At 40.0% G+C, this 26,179-nt stretch overlaps 2 protein-coding genes across 4 annotated transcripts in view; one reads left to right on the top strand and one right to left on the bottom strand.

The window, feature by feature from the left end:
• Positions 1 to 9,698: 9,698 nt before the first annotated feature.
• OTUD6B (OTU deubiquitinase 6B) lies at positions 9,699 to 18,209 on the bottom strand. 3 transcript variants are annotated; one of them, XM_066333237.1, is made up of 7 exons: positions 18,090 to 18,209; positions 15,463 to 15,650; positions 14,322 to 14,417; positions 12,640 to 12,952; positions 11,056 to 11,117; positions 10,365 to 10,471; positions 9,699 to 9,880 (listed from the first exon to the last, which is right to left on the bottom strand). In XM_066333237.1, the coding sequence occupies exons 1-7, from the start codon at positions 18,178 to 18,180 to the stop codon at positions 9,796 to 9,798; spliced, it is 942 nt and encodes a 313-aa protein (XP_066189334.1). In that variant the 5' UTR covers positions 18,181 to 18,209; the 3' UTR covers positions 9,699 to 9,795. The 3 variants fall into 3 exon arrangements, with proteins under 3 accessions (XP_066189334.1, XP_066189342.1, XP_066189350.1); XM_066333245.1 differs by having other exon boundaries at positions 15,496 to 15,650; XM_066333253.1 differs by having other exon boundaries at positions 18,127 to 18,206.
• A 5,548-nt stretch (positions 18,210 to 23,757) lies between these two features.
• PIP4P2 (phosphatidylinositol-4,5-bisphosphate 4-phosphatase 2) overlaps positions 23,758 to 26,179 on the top strand; it is a 37,479-nt gene continuing 35,057 nt past the window's right edge. Inside the window, exon 1 of the mRNA XM_066333225.1 lies at positions 23,758 to 23,860. Within this exon, the coding sequence (XP_066189322.1) occupies positions 23,836 to 23,860 (25 nt within the window). The 5' untranslated portion in view covers positions 23,758 to 23,835. The remainder of the gene's footprint in view (positions 23,861 to 26,179) is intronic.

The following is a 26,179-nucleotide window of genomic DNA, read 5'->3' as shown; positions in this document are numbered from 1 at the left end:
TATTCCCACCGCACATCCACCACCCTGCTTTTTGATTTATGCTATTATAAAGCAGGTGACCAAATTTAAGATATAAAGTTATTCAATACATATCTTTAAACTTAGTGCATAGTTCTTCAAATACTTGGTTAAACTATCCTTGAAGCCATTAATTGAATTAAGAGAATGTCATGTGCACTTTGTGCCAGTAATACTTGGTTCAGCTATCCTTGAAGCCATTAACTGGATGAACAGGATGTCATGTGCATGGTGTGCCAGTGATACATTCAGCCCCAACATCACAAATTTGTTTAACTATTGCATTACTTTATAAAATGAACTGAAGAAAGTACCAAATATGTGGAACATACATTTGATATTTACATATTTTTGGTATGTCCTTGTGCATGTGAGCAACATGCAGAATCTTAGTTTCAAAATTTTAAATATAATTTGAGTTACTCAGTATAGTTATGGATTTTCTATTCCCTCACTTCAATACTTCAAAAGGAAATGTTTGAGATATGTACTATGTGCAAAATTAGAAGTGAATGTTCTTCTATAATTTTTAAGGCTCTTCAATTAAAATTTACAGAGAGTTTACTCTGAACAATATATAATTAACACACACGGTGCCTTAATAAATAAAAAGTAAGCTTTTTTTATACCTTTTATACCTTTACCAGTTCATTCTCTTCATGGCCTGTGTCCCGGATCATAGTATAGGATGTATTCTATCATCATCTTCAGTTAATAGCCCATCAATGCCTTGCTGCATGACTCTCTTTAATGGGCCATCAAGGAGCCCCTGTATGACTCATCATCCCATTGTGAGATGCTCCGCCCAGGGGGAGGAGCCAAGCATTCCCTCCTGGATATAAGCTGAGATTTGGGAGGGTACAAGCAGCCTTCACCCACTGGATTCTCAGAGGACCAGAGCTACTAGCCCATTCTACAAGATCAGTGCTTCAGGAAGACCACCTCCTCTGGACTGCTTCCATCACCCTGATCAGGTTGTATTCTGACTCTGTCAGTGGTCATTTTTTTGTATTATTGGGTTTTTTTTGGTTTTTTTTCTTTCTTCTTATTAAATAGTGTTTCTGACTTGTAGCCTCTCGGTTTGTTTTCAAACCACAACACCTGTGACTCTGAATTCTGTGATTCTGATTAGGCTGATTAGAGTTAAGCATTTAGCTTATAGAGAAAACCTCTTGCAATTTCATTTCCATTTCATTTAATTTTCTCCACTGCATACTGTTGTATACCAATGTATTTGAAATTTATAAAGACTATTTCAAAACTCACATAACACTTTTAATGAGTTTTGGAAAGGCCACTCTGTGAAGATAATATCTTTCTTTGGGCATCAGACAAATTTTGATGGCACACACAACATTGTGATATGTACCATACATTGTGTGATGTGAGGCTAACAGAAATCCTCTACTGAGACTTGCTTTCTTATGCTGTACAAATAACCTGTTTTGATGTCCTGGTTTAGGTCAAATTTGGGAGGAAGCCTCTGAATGGGGTTCCCCTGAGGAGCAAACCCAAATGGCCCCACCCCCAGCCAGTCCAGGAAAAAAGAATCTCCTCAGAGAAAAGTGGAAAGAACTATTTATTTAACAAACAAAATGCCCAGGAGCATGAGGAATGAAAAAAAATTTAAACAACAAAACCTCTCGCTGCTGCAAAGAGAGATGGCAAACCTGAGGAAGTTCTCACCAGAAGTTAGCTTGGCTCTTTCTCGGTCTTTTATCAATCTCAGTCTTTCTGGTGCTGGAAAATGCCAAGGTCCAGGCCCTGGTGGGCCATGGATTCTGGATCCAAATCCTCTGAGTTTTCAGTCCAGAGCAGACTTAAACAGTCCCAAGAAAAAGGGAAAAAAAAAAACTGTCCAGGAAGCTTCTTTGCCTCAGCTAGCTAAACTAACTAAAAGGAAAAAAAAAACCACTTCTCCCTGGTCACTGTCTGAGTATCCTGCAAACACACTGTCCCAAGGAAGAAGAAAGGGAAAAAAACCAAAAAGGGAATGTGGAGGAGTGAACACTTTTCAAAAACAAACTGCGCGTGTCTTCTTCCCTGCTCACTCTTAAAAGTACAGAACACAACCTACAGCACACACAGAACAGATGACTGGAGATACAGAGACATCACAGTCAACCCAGGACACTTGAGTATTCTTCAAATGCGTAATGAAGTCTTGCAGAGAAAAGATACAGAATATGAGACACAGGATTTACTAAGATTTCATAATCAAATGAATTTACAAGGCAAAAAATTTTCAAATTCAGTCTGCTTTGCCTTATTTGTTGATCAAGGCTCTGGAGTTGGCCAGGGAGCTCAAACTGTGCAAAACATCCACACTATTAGTAAACTTAATAAAAATATGAAATATGTTTGTTGGTGTGTAACAGGGACCTCCTATAAGCCCACTTAGGCCACCCCTCTGATCCTGATTCATGGCCTATGAACACACTCATCACCTGTTCCACAGACTAGCACTAAGCTGACCTTCTCCTCCTCACCTTCCCAGCCTGTCCTTTCTGAAGGCTTGTGTGCATACAAGTTATTTCACAATTTATTTGTATTTCCAGTGATATCTGTGGCAATAGTAGACAGAAGGCTCTCAGCCAGGCACAAGCAGGACATGGTGATTATGTGGATAATTATGACAGCATCAAAAAAGTTTCATGAAAAATAAGAGAATTCCCAAATGGTCTAACTAGAAAAAGGACCCTTATTGTTTTCGTAATGTGTCCATCCACAAGAGGGGGAATATCATTTGTTAAGATGGGGAAAGTTAAGGTTCTTTTAGAAGTGACAGCATGTACTCAGGTTTTGCAGATTTTATCAGAGGTGTGATATCCAGCTTCTTCTCTGTTTAAAATAAAATTTTTACTTGATTGTCACAACTAAAGCATACAATCTAAAATGTAAAGGTTTGGAAGGTCAGCAGAATCATTTTCCTTAATGGTCTCTTCATTGTTTTTTACTGAACAACAGTTTTTCAACTTGGATTTAAGGCATTCTTGTATTGCATTCTCCAGCCCCTTACCTCCTGTAGTTTTTCTCAAAAGATCTCCCAACTCGACTCTAATTCTTCGGTTGTTTGCAAAAGTCACAATAAAATGTTCAAAAGTGGCTGGATACTACACGCAAGCAGCAGATCAAGGAGACAGTAAGCACTGCAATGGAATCAGCAACATTAAGCACTGTATGTCTAATACTGATAAATATACCAGAGATCAAAAATAAAGTTTTTAAAATCCATTGACATAATCTGTGGTTCCACTAATGACTGAAGAAGATCCAATGTAGCTGCCAGTGAACCTAGAGAACACTCTCAGGAAGCTCACCTAACTGTGAATATTGGAGGGTGCTGATTAATATGGTACAACAGTGGAGAAGTGCTGAAGTGTAAAGGGACACTCACAGCTGTTTGTCTGGAGCTCCAGTCATTTCTCCCCAGCCAGGGCACAACATGCAGCACAGCCAGCCACCAGCACCTGAAATATTCCTCAGCACTGGATAATTTTGTGCATTTCATGAAGGCATCCCCAGTTCACAACTACTTTCCCCATTCTGTTTCTGGGTATTTTTGTGCTCCTACATTCTGCAAACAGCTAAAAGAAAAATGTGTCTTCATTAGGTGTCCCTCACTGTTTCCCCATTTAATGGAACGTTATTAGGATTCAATGATGAACTATTTTGTCTTTATACTATTGAGGTTTTACTCATATTTTGATTTTAGATGAGATATATATAGATATATAGATGTGGAAGAATTATTTGTTTAAAATGTCCACATCCTTAGCTTTCTTACACCTTCCCAGATGTAATTGCCAAAGTGCGTCTTCATGATTTACGTAGCAATTTCAAACAAGAGATCTTGCTCAAACGTTTTCATAACCCTATCCTTCAAAGGAAAAGAAAAAATAAAAAGTAATAAAAATTAAAACAGCATTACTCACATCTGGAAGATTTTCATTTCTGGACAGAGCACTGTCAGATTCTCAATGTGTCCAACTCCTTCATATATCATGACAAAGTATTTGCAAAACTGATGAAGTTCAGGGAGCCTTTGCAGAAAATATGGCTCCTAGGAATATTTTTAAATCTGCTTACTATATAAGTTTATGCACTCCTATTTTTCTAAATTTTTATGCACTAAATTTTTTCTTTTTCTAAAAAGTATAAAGCTTTTCAACACCTTGATGTATTTATTTAATCTTTAACACAGAGACTGCATAAGTTTATTCTGAATTTTACCAAATATTTTTGTGCACAAATATCTTTTTATGATAGAAATGTTTCTAACAAATTGAGGCAATTGCTAAGGATTTTAGTTGCATTCAAAAGTACAACTATCATCTGCCTCCAGTGATCAATCATAACCCATCTGTTGCTTTTATTAGTTGTTCAAAACAAAGGAATTGGTGGGTTAGCATTCTCACTGGAGCCAAGAAAAGTACAGAAAATACCTTCTGTAATTCAGATCCTATTTTTAAATCTGCTTAACTTTTTACAGATTAAGTAAGAAACACAGGCTGCTTGTCATTCATAAATACATCCCAGGAGATCCGCTGGGAGACAGAGGGAGGCAGTCTGTGTTTCAAGGACTAAAAATAGAAATTTGTACTTGCAACAATTCCAAGGCCTAAGACAGATGACAGCCCAAATTACCCAGATGATGCAGGTGGGACATTCTGATGTCCACACTCACCAAAGCTTTCTGGCCATCTCTGGGAAATTTGTCATTGGACATTCATTCCTTTGGCAGAAAGGAGCTGCACCCCTGCAGATGGCACTAACACAGCACACCTGTGCAGAGATTGGATTGGCCTGAAATCCTGCCACACAGAGCAGGATTGGCCTGAAAATGCCTCCACTTGTGTACACTGCTAATGAAAGGGACCCACCTGCCTTCACTGTCACACCACGAATCCATAAGGTGCAAGGCAACCAGTGCTGCTGAGGGAAGAACTGGGCAAAATCCACAGCCCAAACTGCCAGAGGGAGTGCCCCTCCCACCCCCACGACTCTACTGTCACCTGTCACTCTACTGCCACCTCTGCATTTAGCTCCAGTAATTCTGTTGTCATTCATAACAATGTTACACTCAAGCATAACTCAGCCACCATCCACAAGCAGCAGATGTACCTAGTCACACTGCTGCCAGCACATCTTACTCCTTGAGTCACAGCAGGAGCAGAGGGGATGTGCTCTGCATACACCCAAAATTTCAGCACTGTTTTTTTTTCCTGAAGCCTATCACAGCCCCTGTTGAATTGCCTGTTAAAAAGGGGAGAAGAACAGAGCATGGAGAGGAGGCAAAAAGTGCTCCTACTGACAATTTTGAGTCAAAGCAAGTGGTTGTGAAATAAATTCCCTCTTCACTGTGTTTTACAGAATCACAGAATCACTAGGGTGACACAGAAGGGACTTCTGGAGATCACCCAGTCACACCACCCTGCCAAGGCAGGGTGTTATGGTTTCACATTCGTCAAATTTCATTTATCAACTGGGAGATAGGACTTTGGGAGAAAAAGGCACAACAGGCACAACTTAAAAGTAAAAACAGATAGATTTTATTAATATACACTAAAGAAAGAGGAAAAAAATGAGACATTCTGAGACATTCAAACACACCACCCCCCCCCAAAGTGTTCATTTTCCCACTCACCACAGAGAGAAAACTATGATTTTCAATCAGTTGCCACCATTTAAACACGATCCTACATCACCTTGGGAGAGGAGCCTCTCTAGGATTATGGAGACATCCCACAAGAAAAAGGTCTGATGGCTTTCACAGATCTGCAACCGCCTAGAATTTCTGCAGATTCTGTGCAGTCTCACCCATATAACAGTTTCCACGCTGTTTATGGGCTTCCACATGTTTGGGGTATCATTTTAAGAATGCTTTTCTAGTACAAAAAAGGGATTCTCTTCCATCTCTAAATTTACTTCTCTCTCAAAAGAAATAGAGACCTCCTTGTTCTTTCCCAGGAGCCAGGGACATATTCTAATCAAAATTTTTAATTAAAACCCATGTATATCAGTACACACAACCCTTTGGCTAGAACTTGCATTCCCCCAAGCAGCATTAGGATGTTACAAAACCAGTCCATTTCCCCATAATTCACATCTAGAGAAGTCCGGTCTGAAATGTCCATTTCCTCCATCCCATCTTCCAATAGTCTTTCTCAGTTCTTTCACTGACTTTGTCTCAATGCTGTCTCTCTACATTTTAAATGTTTTCCACAGAGGAGGGAAAAAGGTTAAAGTCTTTGCCCAGAGTTTTTTTTCTCTCCAGCGGACTCTCAGAGCTTCAAGGCCACAGGTGATGGTGGGGGGAGGAGGGGGGAAGAGAGAGAGAGTGCAGGCTCAGGGACGCTGATGGACGAAACCTCCTCCACCCCTGGTGAGATCTAAAGCGACTCAAACTTGGATCAGCTCCCTGGAGCTCCGGAGAAAAGTTCTTAAAAGTCTCTCCAGCAACCAAGACCCAGAGCACGGCCACCGTGGTGCTGGCGCAGGGCCAGACTGCTGGTCTGCAGTCCTCCTCTCCCCATCAGAGGAGCTGGGAGGGGACAGAGGGGACACAAGCAGCCTCACCCACTGTCTCACAGGCAGGACCCCCCGAGGCCCGGCAAGCCTGGCCCCGGGGACCCAGCCTGAACCCCGACTCACGAGGTGATGTCACACCGTCTTGATGACCAGAAAAGGTAAAGGAACAGGCCCTGGAACTCATGATTTAAGACTGTGTTTCCAGAGGCGTAGAAATACTCCCATTCAGCAGCCAACCTGTCAATCACAATCCATGCTAAAGCACCACACAGGGTCACCCAGAGCAGGTTACACAGGAACCAGGTGGGTTTTGAATGTCTCCAGACAGGGAGACAACATGACCTCTCTGGGCACCCTGTTCCAGTGCTCTGCCACCCTCAGTATAAAAAAGTTCCATTTTAGCTTCGGCACAATATTTTAATAGATGTAAACACAGTAAGTTTTGAGAATTGTACAAACATGCATAAAGGACATCACTGCTCCATTGCATTTTATATAATTTCTTTCTTTTAAAAAAATAATTTGCTGTTTAAATAAATTATGACAGGTCTGCGGTCTCTCTTGCTGCCACCCAGCTCCCACCCCCTTTTCTGGGGCTGCCTGAAGCCCATGCAATGGGACAGAGCAGAGGCTGGTGCAGAGTAAGTGAAGGGGACAAGGACAAGCACTAGGAGACAGCTGTTCAGAATATTGCACACAATTTATTGCAGACCCCCTAGACAGCTTCCCTCCTGGTGATGTGTACATTCCTACCGGCAATTAATCTCAAATCATCTAGGAAAAAAATACCCAACAGTCCTTAAAAGAAACAGCAGCTGAAGAAACTGAATTACAGATAAAAGGAAAGCTACTGAAATACACACTCAAAGTAAATAGTGTTATTCTGCAGAAAAAATGTAATCTGACAAAGTAGTTAAAAGCTTAATTGTGAGAGGATCCCCTTCTCAGTTTCACTTCATCCTTTTAATGCATGGGGAAGTTCAACAGTATTTTCAAATACAGTATTTTAGAAGAGCCCAAGTTTAACTGCTAGAATGCCAAGGATAAATTTTGTTCAGAAACAATTTCATATGGAGTGAGGCTTTGTCTGCCTGAATACAATCAGTTGTTTTAGAATTCACATTACAGTAGGATCCTAAAACTTAAACAGATAAGCTTATTCATACTAGGAAATAAGTGAATTATTTGAATACAAAATAAAACTGATCCAAACAACATTTGCCACAAATAAACCAGTTTATTACTTTTTGGCAAGTCCCATACAGCATGAGCAAGGATCTTTCACTCACTATATTAAATAATTTAACTTTATATGAACTGTAAACATCTTCAACATGACAAACTCTTGGTACAGGTGTTCCTCAATTCTGGCATCTTTTCTTTCTCAGTTAATCAAACAAAGCTTGAAACCCAAATGAACAAAAGATCTGCATATCTATAAAATGCAGCAGGTGCATTTTATATCACATCAATTCTAAGCAATGCAGAAAAGAGTACTTATTATTCTTAGTGACATTTGTAACGGTATTATGAATAGAAACATTTCTTTCCATGCTGCTGTATCCTATTTTTTGTTTAACATTAAAAGCAATATTTTATACAACCAAGGTAGTAAACTAAATTTTACAGTCAGCCAGCTGGTTTAGTATATAAACCAGCTATATTTGTTCTACTATAACAGATAAATAAGAATGTAAAAACTCCCAATCTGGTTAATATTTTGTTTTCCAGCCAGCATCAGCGTAAAGAACGGCTTGTCCAAAAACTCCTGCTGTAATTATCGGATGTCTTTTTTACCCCCTCTCCCTCAAAGTGCTTTAAATCAGACACAATCTGACCCATAAAGTGATCACTTATCTCCCTCTTAAGTAAGAGATTTTTCTAAGTTCCAGGAATGTAAGGCTGCAGGCTAGCTTTATTGACAGACTACAAGATACATACTGTTAGGTCATAATCCTCAAACCAGGCCAGAAGTGTTTAATCTTTTCATGAACCACTTTTCTCCAAACCAACTCAGCAGCAGTAAAATACAGACAATTCTTTTATTAACTAAGGCTTTAAAAAAAATTTTTAAAAATCACTTCTCTCGTTAAAAAACATTTGCATTAAAACTTTGGTTTCAGTATGCTCCTAATTTTGAGGTCACATTTACAGACAACAATCTACATTTCTAATGTAAAAAGTCAAGCCATATTAAAACCTTTCAAGTCTCTGTGCACCATAAGAAGTAATTAAAACAAACTAAATTCTTTTCGAGATCACCTTCAGTTACTGACAAAACCCAAGGTGATTATTTCGACAGCTGTGTGCAACCAGCTGTTTTAAGCATTATAAAACATCACACTTTAGATGACAAAGTGCTTAGATTAGCAGATCCAGAAATTATGAGTTCAGATGAGTTTCACTAGCCCACTGAAGTGAGGATGTTGAGGTGCTCTGTAAGATTTCTGACTCACCAAAACGCACAGCTGAAAGACCATGAAAAATGAACAGTGCAGTTAACTTGCACTGACAGTACACTGTACAGTCATAAATAACAATGCTCTTCCTGCACAACAGTTAAACTCCTACTATCAACTGCAAAAAAAAAAACCCTACATTGAACCTTGGTAAAAATCTTACATTAAAGTCTTTAAAAAGATTGTGCAATTCCTTCAGCCAAGCAAGATATTCTGCTGCTGGATTTACCTCCAGTTCTTCTCTGCCTAGATAAAGAAGGGAATCAATACTACACTGTTAAAATTAGATCCTGCTAGGACGACAGAAACACTGCAGAGGATATTTCACAACCAAAATACAATCAGTTATTTCAAATGCCTGAACTCTTCCATTATTGTGAAAATCTGTACAGAATTTCTGTACAGGGAACAGGGACCTTTAGGTAACCTTAAATCTTCAGCAGGAATGCCGATTAACCAAAATAAATGTTTATTACTTGATACTTTCCCTGCAGCATTGGGAGGAAGATCTATTGAAAAAAACCTGATCTCCACCATTTTACAGAAGATCTTCTAAACATAATTAATACCAACAAGTTCAAAATACTGTTGTGTGGTTTTGGTTTGGTTTTGTTTTAAATCAAGACCTATTTCTGATTTACAGTCAAACCTTTTTTTCTTTTCTTTTTTTTTTTTTTTTTTAATTTTATAATCCATTCCATTTGCTTTCCAGTCTTACTGGGAATTTCCTGGAGCCCGACACATCACGATGCAACTGTTATCCATGTGAATGTACAACTTCTGTATGCTAGCTGCTGTTTTCTGTAGCAGTGTCTGTTAGAACTTTGACAGAATTGTAATGTTCTCCCAATCCATAAGCATGTCTCATATACCTGAAAAAAAAAAAAGTTAGAGACATAGTGTTCAGTTTAACAGAAAAGTATACGTCACACCAAAGAAATTAAATAAAGCCAAGTTTTAGCAACAAAAATATATAGGATCATTACACAGAAGAATATTAATAAAGACAAATTTTAATTCTGGTGACTTCCAGGCACAGTTTGACAAATACTCTGAAGAAGGAAAAAAGTTTCCTCCATCTTGTATCAATGTCATTATTATTTTATAACTATTTAACAGGTAAAATGACTGCAGCATTCTCTAAATCAATGACTGATACACATCAGACACTGCCTAATTACAATTTCTCCAAAGTAAGTGTGTCAATCTCAAACAATTTCTGACCTGCATAACCATTACTCAAGCAGTGTTTCAACATCAGATGTATAACAGGAAGTAAAAGAGCAGGTAAGAATCAAAGCTGAGCCCTCTATTACAGAAGTGTGCTAAATTTAAGTGATAAAACTACATACTTACACAAGTGTTATTGGTTTGCCTGAATATTCTTCACCAACAATAATGGGAGGAGAATCCATTTGCACTACTTCAATAGGTGTTTGTAAAATGTGTGACAAAGCCCTTAGCTTTAAGGCAAAAACAATTTAGTAACAGGATTAAAGACAATGTAGGCAGGAGATAGGAAGATGAGGCACTTAATTTGATTTTAGCAGACAGTAAGCATAACATTAGAAATATTTTCAGAAAATAAACTTTATTAAAATAAGCAAAATTATTTTAACTTTTAAAACTTCAATTGAAAACAGATTGCCTTAAGCTAATCATTGTTTAGAGGATACAACATTGGGCTAGTTTCATTAATCTGCTAACTGTTCTTTCATAAAAAATAAGACAAACTAAAATAAATTTGTGGGTTTTGATGCTCAAGTTCTGTTTACATGACAACAACCAAACAATACTCCCCCGCTCATAGTGTCAGTCTTTCTTATGATATTTATACCAAATTAATTCCAATTACCACATTGTCAAATACCATCAGAAAAGATACTATTTTGGGAAAACAACCTATAACCACAAGAGAAAGCTCTTAATAAGTTATTTATGACTATGCTCCCTTCTGCCTTGAGGTATTCTTTCTAAAGCCTTTTTTAAAAGGTATATTCACCCAATTTAGAATTTGAAAAATAAAAACTATCAATACAATACTTACTTCCAGCTGACCACCCCATGAAGCTGTATTTGCTATATCATCACAGTATTTCTCAAATTCCTCTGCAGAGAAAGAAAAGACAACTTTTATTACTTGTCTTGTTTGAGAACAAGCAACTGAGGAAAAACAATGACTGTGCAATAAAGAACTGGAGCCAGAAAAGTACAAACATATTATAAAGGAAAATATGGATGTTCACTAAAAAAAAGCAGAGAAAAAGAGTCGTCAAAAAAAAACCCCAAACTCATTCTGTTTTAAAAAGAAAATTTCAGACAAGACAGAGATAAAACAGAGTATAAAAGGAAGTACAGTCAATTGTACTTTAAATTGTTAATTCAGAGAACAACAGGTAACAACAAACATCAAATTGCATACAATTTTTTTCCTAAAACAGTTTTCTTCCTGGAACTAAACATCCTGTTAAGTTTCAGAGGATGTTTAGAAACTTTAGAAAACAATGTGACAGTGACAAGTATATCTAGTTCTTACACTAGCGAGGTGTCAGGTATGTTTTAAAAATCTTGCAGCTGCACATAATTAAACAGTTGGCTAGGGTTTCTTTAAATTTCCAGATTAGCTGCCTTGTTTTTAACCTCTGAAGTATTTATTCTCAATAGTTCCTTTGTAAATAGCTAAAGAAAATCCTTTCAGACCGTGTTCTACAGAAACCAAGCTTAATTTTGTAAATTACAAACCCTCAAGCTTTTTAACCTTACTAACAGATTTTGGGAAAGAAGAGTCTTCAGAGTTTCTGAAGACTGCTCAGAATGACTTTTCATTCATTTCCTCTATAACAGAAAAGCACAATTCCCTGTTGCTGTGCAGAATTTTATTCAGTATTCTCCTGGGACACATTTAACCTGTGACAATAAACTCTGTCAACATGGGAAAGACAGCACCCAGTGACTACATGAAATCCATAGCAATGCCTATTAAACAAATGCAGCATTAAGTTAAGGAAATTTACGCAGTCATTTTTGTGGTGTTCCAGGTATAATGAATAAATCATGTATTGCTCAAATAGGAGGTACATAAACTTCATTTTTACTCAGCCTACACCATTGCTCCACACTAAAGCTCTTAATATTTTTAGTCTGTTTATTAAAAATGGTTCCAAAATACTTCGCAGTGAAAAAACAAGGTAGCGTAAGAAAATGCATCTATTTAAGCTATTACAAAGTAGATTTGCTTGAATTTCACACCCACTTCTAACAGCTTTCCTGTGTACATTGAAAACACCACCTTAAAACTTGACAAGAAAATCACCCCAAACTGGCAGATAAGCTGTTTATAATAACAAATCATATCCCAGAATGAGTTCACATCATCTAGTAACCAGCAAGTTCTATTTGTTTGTTTTTTTTTTTTTTTATTGGGGAATAAGATCTCCTAGATTAATTTAAACAATATATTAATTAGAGATCCAGGTATACCACCAAGTTTCATAGCTCGTAATTTTGTGTTCCATGGAACACAATAAAGTAACAAAGTTACAAACACCACCAAAGTCCCAATTCAGCTGTAACTGAGATTGATCAAAACAGCTATATTAGTTTTTTAATTCTCATATGTTACAAGTCTTACCTCTGCTATACATATCTCCAGTATTAGGGTTTGTAAGAAAAGGCATGAAGTCATCAAAGTGACTTTGCATATACTTTGCTGTTTGGCTCCTCAGAGTTGTAACAGTCCAGGAATTTTGGTGATCCTTGAGCTGATCCTCAATAGCTCTGTACATGCAATGGCCATCTGAAGGGATTTGTTTAATCTCTAAGTGCCTTGCTGCCAATAGGGAGGCAAGTTTCTGACTTTCAAGATGTCTAGCACCTGTTAAATTTTGTATCTCAGCTTCAGCTATTCTTTCTTCTCTTTCTTTCTCCAAAGCAGCTTTTTTCTCCTTAGATGAAAAACACACAAAAAGTACATCAAATGTTAAAATTCAGAATGTGCCTGTATGGTTCTTGGCTTAGTGCTTGTTTCTAATGCTTCCAATGTTTTCTCAGTACATTCTTACCTATAAAATACTTGTCTGAATCAGTACTACCAATTAGAGACCTCCTAAACCCAAACTTCAGCAAATGCTACCTGACCAATATATCATAGCTGCCTCCAGAACCACACCCAAAATTATATGACATGAGAAATCTTAATTACATCAACATGCAAAATAACACTTCAATAGCCTTTAGCTGAGTGTTGTAATCATAGTTCTTTCTTCAGGATCAACTATTTCAACACTCAAGTATGTGAATTCTAATTAAACATCAGAAAATACCTCTCTTTCATAAGAAGCGTGAGATCTACCAGTTAAGTATATGACTGCATAATGGAGCTCATGACATGAAACTGGAACTCCCTCGGGACAGGCACTCTACATCAGAAAAGACTGGTCCTAACCTAAAGGATGATTAATAATGCATGTAGAGAATATTAGCAGGGATGCAATAATAAAAAAAAATTACTTTCATAGAATGCTTTGTAAGTTCATGATGATCTTAAAAAGGGAGCAAGAACCAAAGTAAATAAGCAAGTAAAAAAGGATGCAGTACTAAGAATGATCTTTCCATTTTCATACTTAAAATTCACCACAAATCAAGACCAGAACAGTTTAGGCAATATATAGAAAAACTAGACCAGAGTGCCTCGTTTGCCTAGACATGGTGCCCTGAGTTATGAACATCTTATTTTAAAATGTTTGTAGTGATCATGTAACACGGGATGAAATATGCAATGAAGCAGTGTTCCCCTGGCCCTGACCTAATATTCATGCAGGTACAACAAGAGTGTTAATCCATCATAACATCTGATGTCTAAGCCTAACAGACAGGATACTAGGTAGTGTTTCTTAACAACTCAATGTTTTAGAAGAATTTCTTCAGTATTGATGCTCTTTCATTAAATGTGTAAAGTACTACTAGTTGCATAATTTCCACATAGCATTTTAATTCAATTACTTTACTTCTTTAATAATATTTTTAGTGGAAGTCTTCCAAAAATAATTTGCTTTATATATTTTCTTTTTTTATGGCTCCCATTTTCTGACCTATTCTGATTCCCGGCTCATGGCTGAGGGTAGAAAAGTACAACTTAAGATCTCTAGGCAGCAGTTTACCAGATATTCAAGGCACCAAGTAGGTACAGCATCAATACAGAATTACCCAGGTAATGCCCCCCTGAAATTTTTTTTACCTTTGGCTATTACAGTTCAGTTTAGTTGAACATAATGCCAATCAGTTATTTGCAAAATGTTTAATGTGAATTCATACCCGCCTCTTCTGTGCCTTTGATATTCGATGATGCTGAATCTGCTGCTCTACTCCTTCAAGCTCTATATTTGCAACCCCATCAGCTATGGAATCTGTCTAAAAAGAAAAAAAAAGTTAAATGTTCTTATTAGTATAAACAATAACTAAGATATGCATATGCTGAAGCAGTTTTAAGTTCTCTTCCAGTGTATTTTTATGAAGTTTAACCACAAAGATCCATGTATAGCACAGAAGCTATCAAAACATTTCATATCCCAAGCTGCCATCTTGCATTTCGTTACTTTTCTGCAGCCCCAAGAGAGTTATGCACATCTGAAATTTAAGCTCTATGTTCTCTAACACACTGCAGTGTGAACACTGCTTACTGGTTGAAAGGAAAAGGTTGCCAGCCACTGAGGTATCCAAACAGCCATTAGCAAGTTCTGTGAAAATTAAAGCAGAAGGGTCCATCCTCTATATCAAAGCATAACCAGCAGTTGAAAATGATAGAGTTGAAACTTCTCAAGAAAAATGACAAACCTAACTCAGTAACTGTATAAGATATTCAAAACAATCAGTCACACTGCTGACAAAATTGCAAGACAAAACACACTGGATGAGTCAAACACCTGCTGAAGGTCATCAATACTTCAGTAGTCTACATAAGATAACCAGTGGAAATATAACAGTAACTCAAAAAAATAAGTCTCTAACATAACTGAGTAACTCACATAGCCTTAAAGGCAACACCAAATACTACTTGTGGTGGTACACCTTTCCCCCTACTCTGCACTTAATTTCTGTTACAGCTTAGCATTTGTGAAATGATTTTCCTTGTATGCCTTATTCATGGAATCACTAACAAAGTAAATCTTGCCATCGAATTTTGTCATGCTTTTGCAAATCTATATTAAACCTGCTTTTGAACTATCTTTTACAGTGATTCTTTAAGCAATCAAACCACTCTCTCAACAGTGCTCAACAAAAAAAATCCCCCTCTGTTACATGCCCCTCCTAGCACTGCCTATTTACTGTAACAGCTAGAGCTTTCCTAAGTTGAAAAGAGTTACTATTATTGTGAAGAAAAGGAAAACTACTTTGAAGTCTTATTTCATCAGAAAAAAGTTTTTAACAGTTAAAAAAACCCTAACACAAATTGTACCTGTACAAATTCAGTTGAAGTTAGGGCACCTACCTTATTCTGTTCAGGTGAAGCTTCCTTCAGCTGCTTTAATTCCTCCTTGTGCTTCTGTTCAAGTTCTGCCTCCAGTTTAGCAACCTCATCTGCCAGCTGTTTTCGTCTCTTCTTATCATTCTTGGGAACAGCATTTTTCATGCCTTGAATTTTTGCTGTCAGAGAAGCATAATAAAACATTATTTCTTAATATGGTCATTGCAGAAAATGACTGCAAGTCACACAGAAAAACTAATTTACAAACATCAACAAATCAGTATAATAGTTTAGCTGTGAGACTGCTAATTCTAATCCTCACATTTTCCAAATGGCTATATTTTTTTCTTAAAATATGCAAACTGTCTTGTCTTTTCTTTCTTTCTCTGAAGAAGAGAAAAACTTATGCCAGGTTACTAATAAAAATACACATGAACTTCATCAATGCAGCAGACTTCGGCCTGTTGCCTTCAAAAAGATTATGTGGGCATCAAAATATCAAATCTCACAGGAAAGATGTGCAATTTTTTAATCACACAAGCAGCATATTAAAATTAAAAACTGAGCTTACCCATCCTTAAGATGGTTTCTAAAAGCAAAATGGGTATTCGAAAACAAAAAAAAAAAATTAATTTGATTAAAGTCCCTAAGTATTTCTAGGCTGCAAGTCAATGCTTCATTTCTAAAATCACAGAATAGTTTGGTTAGAAATGGTATTACCTAGTTCTACCTCCTGCTCAAAGTGGGGCTGAACTCAATGCTACATCAGATGATGTTAATTCAGATGCACCTGAAATTTATTCAGGTGACTGTGCAGTCTCCAGGGACAGACATTCTGTAACCTTTTGGGAAATTTTTTTCCCAATATTTAATGATTCTTGCTATGAAAATATTTCCCCTTATTCTTCTCATTAAGGTTTTCTTGGTGCCCTTCTGCCCATGTCTCTAGTCCATTATCTATACTTTGATGAGTCTGGCTCCATCCATCCATTACACAGTGGAAACTACAACCAGATTCCTCCATATCCCCCAGATTCTCTTTTTCTCCATAACACTCCTGCTACCTCTGTTGCTTCTGTATTCACTGTTTTAGAGTTACAGCAGCAATTATTTAACACCCTGCTTGCTATTCATCACCTGTACATTTTCCTGTCCTTCACCCTTGACTGACACAATTGAGCTGAAGATGATGGCAATGATAATGAAACTTTTCAAAGGGAGGCAGGAAGAATGCTCACGCTGAAAGATTTATGTTAAGCATTCAGCCTCACAGATGCTGAGTATGACAGAAAAGCAGCTTTATTCATTAAAATTAACATAATAGAGCAGAAGGGAATCCAGAACATAAAAGGCACACACAAATACACAGCAGAGAGCATAGAGCATGGAAAGGGGGGAGGGGAGGAGACAAGAAGCATCAACCAGAGACCAGAGAAGGTGCTGGATTTTCAGAGGTTGAGATGCACCTTGTGTTGATTCTTAAAAACAGTTTTGCTCTCTGGTAAACAGTTATCAACACACATACCACTATAAGCCACCTGCCTCTCCCAACTGGGAAGAACGGGGCCCTGCCTCGTGTATACCCCTCCCACCATCTGATGGCGAAGAATTGCCAGTATCACCTTCTCTAGGTGCAAAAACCCTCACTTCCTCAGCCACTCCCAATCAATGTGCCACATACCCCAGCTGCCTATGACAATGCTTGATTCCTACCCGTCCTCAATTTCACCCAAATCTGAGGGAGGTATCTCAAAACAGTAAGTTCCTACAGATTTAGTGACAGTATGCAACCTGACTCCTTTCTTCTTTAACCCTCTGATAAAAGGTTGCAGACGAGCCTACTTCATTACTAAAAAAAAAAAAAAAAAAACAAAAAAAAAAAAAAAAAAAAAACCAAAAAAAAAAACAACCACAAACACCAAACAAGGGAAACAGCCGCACCAATATACCAGCAATGAGAAAAGCTTAACAAAAATGTTATAGTAACTACGAAACTGCACAGAATCCATCTATCAGGCCTCCTTAATTATATTCATATATTGTAAGAGGGTAGGTCAAATGACTTAAGGTGTTACAAGCTCAGACTGAACAACTCTTAGACCACACAGATAGCCTATTACTTTATTATGGCCAGACAGGACATGAAAATTCGGTTCAGGTCAACTGCACCTGGAATGAAGAAACGCAACAGGCTGGGAAGGAAGAACCCCTGTGCAGGTTTTCCTATGTAAAACGCCTTAGATACCTTCTTCAACTTAACACCAAAGCACCAAAACGCGAACATCACGCCAGTGGCCCAGCATTAAGTCAGAGCTCCCGCGCACCGCCGGGCCCCCAAGGCCGGGGCAATGCGGGCTCCGCAGGCCGCCCGCCCGGCACCGCTGCCGGCACACGGCACCTCGCTACCGCCGTCCTCGTCCCCCTGCCAGGGCACTGCCAGCGCTGCTCCTCCTTCTGCACAGCCGCCGCCGCCCCTCCGAGCTCCTCGAGCTGCCGAGCAGGGCTTCCCATGAGGGAAGGCGGGGAGGGAACGCCGAGCCCAGGCGGCCCCACGTGTCCCCGCCGCCGCTCCCCAGCCTTCTCCCCGCCCGCCCTGCGCCGGCCATGGCGCCCCTCACCCTGGAGCTCCCGCTTCTCCTTGCGCTGCCTCTTCACCAGCTGCTGCAGCGGCCCCTCGGGCCCCGGCTCCTCGTCCCCCGAGCCCTCCATGGGCGCCCGGAGCCGGCGGGCGCGGCTGACCCCCGACCCCGGCGGGAGGCGGGAGCTCGCCGCGCTTCCGCCAGCGCCGCCCCGCCCGGCGCCGCCTCCGCCGCGGCCTGAGGGGCCGGGGCCGCCCGGAGCCGCCCGGGGCTGGGGCCTCCCGGAGCCGCGGCCTGAGGGGCCGGGGCCGCGGTGTGAGGGGCCGGGGCCGCCCGGGGCCCTGGAGTGAGGGGCCGGGGCCGCGGCGTGAGGGGCCGGGGCCGCCCGGAGCCGTGCCTGGCCCCGCGGCCCTGCGCTCGGCTCGTGGCACGGAAAGCGAGCGCTCGGTTTGTTCAGGGGCTGTGAGCGCTTCTGCCCGCTGGTATCTGCGGGGTTCTCGCTCCTGCCGCAGCGTCCCTGTAAAGGACTCCTGTGGACAAGTCTGCACTAGGAAAAAGCCGTACGTTTAACTCAGCTAGAGGTAGATCCTGTTAAACAGGGAGGTGAAAGGAATCGGGTAGGGTTTTTACGCAATTTATCACATTAAGGGGAAAAAAAAAACACACCTGTTAATTTCCGTGCAAAATACACAGTGTGCTGCGTGTGCCAGTCTTTCTCATGAGGCTCAAAAACGCTGGAAAGGCTCACGATTTTCTAAGTTATGCTCCTTATGTCTCCTCACCACTGTGAAATTGCTCCTCAGAAAGTGAAACATTTTTGTTACAGTAAAAAGCCGGACTTTGTGTTTGGGATCTAATCAGCATCTCAAACTGAGAACTACAAATTGTTGCACAGTGAGATGCTTTTCTGTTGCATACAGGCACAAACACTATGGAACATTCAGTTGATACGAGCAAAATACAGCCTGTAAAAGTTAATATTTTAATGGCGCTTAAAATTACTCAAACTGAGCAAATAATGGAACTGCGTTTGTCCTTAACTCTTAAGGTCATTGCTGTTACTCATTTTGCATTTTTATGAACAGAGTGTCTACAAGAATACTTCCCTAGAGATATTTAAAAAACAGTAAATAGGTTTCTCAGTGGTATGATTTGGTGATGGACTTGGCAGTGCTGGGTTAACAGTTGGACGTCATACACATATTTCCCAACCTAGACAATTCTGACATTCTATGAGGTACAGTGTCAAGTGTAAAGAAAGGACACAAGTCTAAAACAGAATCATAACATGATATATCAAATTCTCATGCTGTATAGAACTACTTATTTTATTAGATCTCCTTTAGAATTTAGAATTAAAATGTTGAAACATAAATGATTTTAAGATTCATATGTCCATATCTGAAAGTGTAATTTTCTTTTACTTCCACCTGCTAATCATATCTTGTTAGAATTAAACATCACAGATCAGCTGGGAAAAGAGAAGGAGGACAGAGAAATTGGCTTTTAGCTAGGAAAACGGTATAACACTGGAAAGTACTAGTATGGCCTTGCAAATATTCTGCTAATCCAGAATAGGGACAAATCCATGTTGGATTTGGTTTGACTAACATATATGTGCTCTGTATCAGTTTGTCTATGGCATATATTTGTCCACACATGTATCCATATAATATACTGTATATTTAAAAATAGAATACCGGTTTAAACTGTTTGAAAAACACCCCTTGCAGATATGTCGGTGTGCCCTGGCTGGGGACGCAGGCAACGAGCTGTGAATGGGCAGCGGTCTCTTTGGGGACCGGCAACACCAGCCAGGGAGTGGCAGGTCCCCGCAAGGCTCTGCGGGACCTGATGAACAGCGAGGGGACCCCAGACCAAAACTCCCCATGGACCAAGAGCAGTGTGAAGTGCGGGTGCACAGACCGTGAGAAAATAAAACTCCGGTGATCTTTTTTTGGGAGGGTGCTTCCCCAGAGGCACCCAGCTGCACCACGATTACATCACTTAAAGGTTAACAGCGCGCCTGGGACTCTGCTGTCATTCGCAGAGAGGGCAGAAACATCGCCAGGAGCGCTGGGCGGCTGTAACCTGTAGTGGTAGCCCGCCAGAACAATGGCCGTCACAAGGCACTTTTTGATCTACACAAATTAAGTTTCCTGCGGCAACGTCTGGAAAATGGATTCCCAGATCACATGGATTAGTGTGATGTTTGGAACAGCTGTGCACGGATGAGAAGTCAGCAGAGGGAAGCCGAACCGACCGTCACACCGGCGGTGGCAGGGGCTGAGCCGCAAAGCAGGAACCCTGGCGTTCTGCCTGCATCGGCACCGCCCTGCCGGATCTCAGGGATTAATCTCCACAGCAGGAATCCCGGCGCTCTTTCTGCCTCAGCACCGACCTGTCCTTTAAATACTCCTTCAACACCATCTAACTTTCCTCCTGTGGGGCTACTCCAAGTGTTTACCCATGGAGTCCGAGTGATTACAGGGAAGTGAGATGCCAAGGCTGATGGAAGATGGCAAGAAATATGCTCAGCTGTAATATATGTACTGGACATGACTCAAGCTGGGAGACATGCAGGTGCTTTTGAAAGAACTGTTCTGGCCAGGTGAAAGGGGAAAAATAATTAATAGCGAAGCAGAACTGACACAGCAAGCAGAAGGAAACAGGAATCCCTGGCCAGTAAATGACCCCAGTTGGAATGATAATACCACGGAGGACAGCCCTGCATGTCGGACAGTAGTTCAAAACCTGGTTGAAGCAATATTATGATGGGGAATGAAAGGCTAACTGGACTAAAATAATGGAATATAGACAATGGACAACAATCCTAGAGATTTTTGGGGTTGCCTCCAACAGGTTTTGGTAAAATAAAGGGGAATGACTTCACAAAACTTTAGTGGTACACTTGCAGTTACTGTTTTTGTAGGTCAGGCAGCACCAGACAGCCAAAAGTATTTTAAGGAGCAAATGGCAGGGTGGCAGGGAGTAAAACTACAAAAAATTCACGTGTTGCAGTATTTATGTGTGGTGGGTGAGAAAGAAAACAGAGGGCAGAGGAAGTAGAGGAGAAAAGGGAAATTGGAGAAAGTGGAAAATCTGATGGCTGTTGCCTTAACAGGAAATCTCTAGGGGAGAAAATAAAAGAGAGGAAGACCAAATATAATTAGTGGATCTAAACCAGAAAGCAGAAATGGAGTCTTACTATTGTGGAAATTTAGGACCTAGGCAAAGAGAATGGCCTTTCCAACCAAGTGGGTGAGTAATTGTGCAAGGATAGATTGTCACGATGACTAGAGGTCAACAATTCTACTGAATTTGAGGGAGCCATACAATTAGGAATACACAATTTGTGGAGAACACCCAGGTCAACAGGGACATATAGTTTGTGGGGAGTGGGTGTCATTGTTGAATTTCTGGTAGATACAGGAGCCACATTATCCCTCTTAAACTTTGCCCCAAGAGGTTCAATAACAGACAAAGTATTCATACATGGAACCACTGGGCAGGGAAAAATTTAAGTAAACCTGTATTAGCAATGATAGGAAATAAAAGCGTGTAAGGGAAGATTTGAATAAGTAGAAGATTCCTCATTGTGCTGGTCAGGGAGACACCTTCTACAGGCCTTCGATGCAGAATTGCATGTGTCACCAGAAGGAATGGATTTAATAATGGCACTGAGTGTGATTACTGTGAACAGAAGATACTAGAAATATTGAAAGCAGTATTATCAGGATTCTGGGGTAAGACCACTACGGATGGGGAACTGTTGGTTTCAGCACAGCCCATGTGCATTACAACCAAGGCAGACATGCCACCCTCTGTGAGACAGTATCCTATTCCTCTGGAAGCTGGGAAAAGTACCCAAAACCAGGCAGACCAATACTTAAACAAAGGCATTTTATAGCAGATGTGTCTGCATATAATACTCTTACATTGTCTATAAACCAGGTTAAATGAAGACCCCGAGTATTTGTGGGCAATTAACCAACATGCAGTGACCCCTCACCCAGTGGTGCCAGGCCCCTTGACTATACTTTTGCAAATATCACTTAAAGATGGCTTTTTTATTGTAAATAATTCAGCAGATGGCTTTTTCAGCATCCCAATACATGAAGTCAACCTTTGTTTGCCTTCAATCTGTACTGTTGACACAGTATACTGTTTGTAGATGCAAAAAGAGCATGTAAGAGCAGAAAAAAGTATGCTCAGGGGTATCAGCACATATCATCTGAAATACAGGTATATAATATATAGCCTGGAGATGAAGTTTTAATTAAGGTATTCTCTAGAAAATATAAGTTAGCACCAAAATGAGAAGGCCATATACTTTCCTACTATGTCCTTATTTTGCTGTTTAAAGTTTTGCTGTTTAACAGCAGTGATCTTTTTGTTGGGGATCCTTCCCCATTCCCCAGAGGTACCCAGCCCTGTAAGCTGCTGCATCACAATTAATTTACTTAAAAGGAACAGTACATCTGGGACTTGCTATGGGAAACCTGGGGTCAAGCTCGTGAGGGAACTTAGGTCTGAGTGTGGGGTGTGCAGGGAGTCAAACCTCTCAAGTCACTAGATCTACTTGCTGCAAAGGGGCTTCTGTCCCAACATTAAAATCTGGAGTGGTGCAAGTGGGACTCCCAGATTGCCATCAGAATGGTCAGATGGGAGAGTTTCCTTAATATATAACCTTCCACATTTCTGTTTGGTGTGGGTTTGGGTTTTGTTTGTTTGTTTGTTTTTGTTTTGTTTTGTTTGTTTTGTTTTTTTTGTTGTTGTTGTTGGTTTTGGGTTTGGTTTGGTTTGGGGTTTTTTTCCCCAGAATTGTGTTCGAAATCACATCTAAGTAAAAAAAAAAAAAAAAAAAAAAAAAAAGAAAAAAAAAGAAAAAAATCCTCTTTTTACCAGACAAGTCACTATAATTAGACATTCAGACACATGACACACTCTGTCGTTCAAGCAGGCTGAGCTCTCCTGTGTTAGGAGACAGCCTTAAATCTTTCAGAAAAAAAAAAAAAAAAAAAAAAAAGTAGCTAAAGTTCCTTCTCTCCAGCAGAAATATCCCCAGTCAAAGGGTATACAGTGAAAGGCTATACAGTGAAGTCTCTGCAGTGACCACTGTTTTCAGTCCAGGCTTCTGCCATGTCTTCAGGAGTAACCCAAAAGAATATAGAATAAATACCAACAACCAAATAAATACTTCAAGTCACCAAACGGACAGTGCTGACTAGCTTCATTAAAGCTAGTCTCATTTGAACAACACTTAACATAACTGAACTCAAATTTACACAGGAGCAGAGATTTTAGTGCACACTTAAGTATGAGGAAGTACATGACTGAGAACAGCAGTACAATAAATGCTGAGGAGGCTGCACAGCCAGCTAATGATGACTTTCCTCTGCTGCCGTGAAACCTGGAATAAGTGAAAGCTGTTAAGAGGAGCAGTTCCATCGTTAGCAGCAGGCCACAGGCTCAATGCCCCAGTTCTGCCCTGCGGCGCTTGTTATCAGCCTGTGGTGAGAGCCTGTCCTGGGAACTGGGGCTTTGTGCCAAGACGGCTGTTAGGAACTGGAGTTTAATGTGGGATAACAGCACAGGCCTTGAAAGTACTGAAAGCAGAGGACCCAGCATTATAAACTAACTGATATCAAATTACTTCTTGGGGAAAAAAATCACGTGACAAGTTATGGAGACGACTGCTTTGAGCCCATCAAAGGGAAGCAGCAGCTGAGCTGGAGAGGATCAGCCAAACATCAGGAGGAGGCATTTGCTGAGACCTGAGAAAATGACACTTTCTGGTATCGCCAAGTGTGAGTATAGCCTAAAGGGTGGAGACCAAAGGCTGCTGGCTGATCAGAAATCCTCTTAGGAAAGGAAAAAAAAATCTGAATTTGAGGAAACTGCCATCACGAGGACCTGCAGTCGAGACATCTCTGTGGGACTGCCAGGGCAGCATGTCACTTTCTCCCCCTGTCCCTGCCTGCCCCTGCTCCAGGGGCCCTCCCTGTTCCTGCCTGCTAGGATCTCTGGTTCCTCAGCAGCCTCTTGATCTGCCAGCTCATCAGCATTTTCCCCTCCACAAGTTCTGGTTTTCCTCTCTGATAGGCTTACATCACCTAGCTTGAGCCTTCCTGCATTTAAGCTCAGCATACCTAGTTCCTGATTAGAAAGGGTGGTTTAACAGATAAGGTCATAATGAAATATAATGGTTAGAAGTTGAAAGGGAAAAAAACCCAAGGAGAACTGAAATCTGAGGTAACCAACTGTGAAGCACTTTATCTAGGATGTGATAGGTTTGCTGTCACACAGGTCTTTAAATCAAGACTGTAATCCTTCCTATGGATATATGGTAGCTCGGATCTAAGTTACGGACTTTATGCAAGCAATATTTACTGACTTTAAGAATTCAAAGCAGTCTGAGGGGATGACCATAATGGCCCTTTCTGGTATTAAAATTTATGACTTCATTAATCCGTTCTGTAGGAATTTGAGCCTCTCATTGAAATCAGTGATAGCTGTAAGATGCTCTGTACTAAGCACAGTCTGTCTTATACACTGACAAAATTGAAACTTTCAGAATTAAGTAGTACTTTTGCAATGTGACTGAATATTGTCAAGTTAGTAACTGAAGTCAATAACTTCATACCTGTGATATGACCTGATTTGGACAGTGAATTAACCAGCTGCCGTTATATTCATATGTTCATATTTGTTTTCTGGGGAGGAAAGCATGCATGGCTATTTAAAGTACTGCACTTTGACATTCTTGCTAGTATCATTCTGCCAGTGGTGTCGCAGTATTTACTAACATCTGAACTTCAGGAAGGTCGTTCATTCATAAGTAAGCTGGGGTGGGAGCCCTGCTACTTCTGTTACTCTCCAAAAATCTTGATTTTATCTCTTCGATTGCAAAGCCAATAAGCTGTTTGGCAGACAGTTTTTATGGCAGCAGTAAAAACTACTCAAATCTTACTCAGCTAAATGATATAAAACATTGGTCAAGCATCTTACTGCTTTTACATCAGTGTGTATCTCATTTCCCTCTATTATCTACAAGATGTTTCTTGCAGAGCATTAAAGTGAATTATAGGCTGGTTACAGCTATACATGAAACTGTTGAAATGGCTTTGTTGTTTCCTCGAGGTTTTGTTGAGAGTTTTCTGATTTACATGCTATATAATGAGTGAATCTGGGTCACCTGAGCCCAGATACTGAAGCAAGAGTAGTTAAGCTCTCATTTTCTTTATGCCCTAAAATTGGCTGGCAGTAAGGTTTGCAATTAGTCTACATTAATGAAGTATACATGACCGTGCAATGAAGACTCTACAGAACATAAAGCTCCATATGGCAAGTGCTGTTAGGCTCCTCAAATCTCCAAGCATGGTCTATGTACTACAGACTTTCTGAAAGTTTACTTATCAATAAATGAACTAGCTGAGTTTTTCCTATTGTTTGTTTATGCTTGCTGGAAACAATGCTGTCAGATTTTTGCAGCAGGACATCTGCAGCTGACATCCCTCATCTCTGAAACTTTTCTAGTAATTTTTCAACATAAATCTGGCAAGAGTCAGGACCTAATGTATATAAAATCATTTAACAGAATCTGTAATGAGTAATGACTCAGTTAAACAAAATAGTGGGGCTTACTTCTGGATTTAATATTTTTGATCTTACAAAGACCAATGTATTTATCTTTCGTATTTGTAAAATCAGAAGTTGTAAAAAAATCTTAAGTTTCTGTTAATTCAAATAGATTCAGGGTCGCTCACTCACAGCTGTCTTACTAATGCTGAGATACAGAGAAACTGTGGCTCTTACCTGGAGATGTCCTTGGTTTCAGTGAAGATTGCTTTAGAGAAATGTGTCTGTTAGTGCTGGCACATTTTCACCTCAGCAGATGTATTGTGAGCTTTGCAGTGTTTTGCTTTCTTAAATTTTAGCAAGCTAGAATGGTGAGATTTCATGAAAACCCACAGGTCTGGATTTTTAAGCAGTTTTTTTGGCTGTATGACTGAGATGTGATCTTTGTTTGACAAGACATGACTTGAATGCATTCTAGATGCTCAGAAACAATAAGCAAAAAGTAAAAGCCCATCTGCAGCTCTTCACACTGCTTTTCAGGAGGAAAA

This window comes from Sylvia atricapilla, chromosome 1 (genome assembly GCF_009819655.1).
Source record: "Sylvia atricapilla isolate bSylAtr1 chromosome 1, bSylAtr1.pri, whole genome shotgun sequence".
NCBI lineage: Eukaryota > Metazoa > Chordata > Aves > Passeriformes > Sylviidae > Sylvia > Sylvia atricapilla.
Note: the sequence above shows the minus strand (reverse complement) of the source record. Positions and strands in the feature narration are given on the sequence as shown.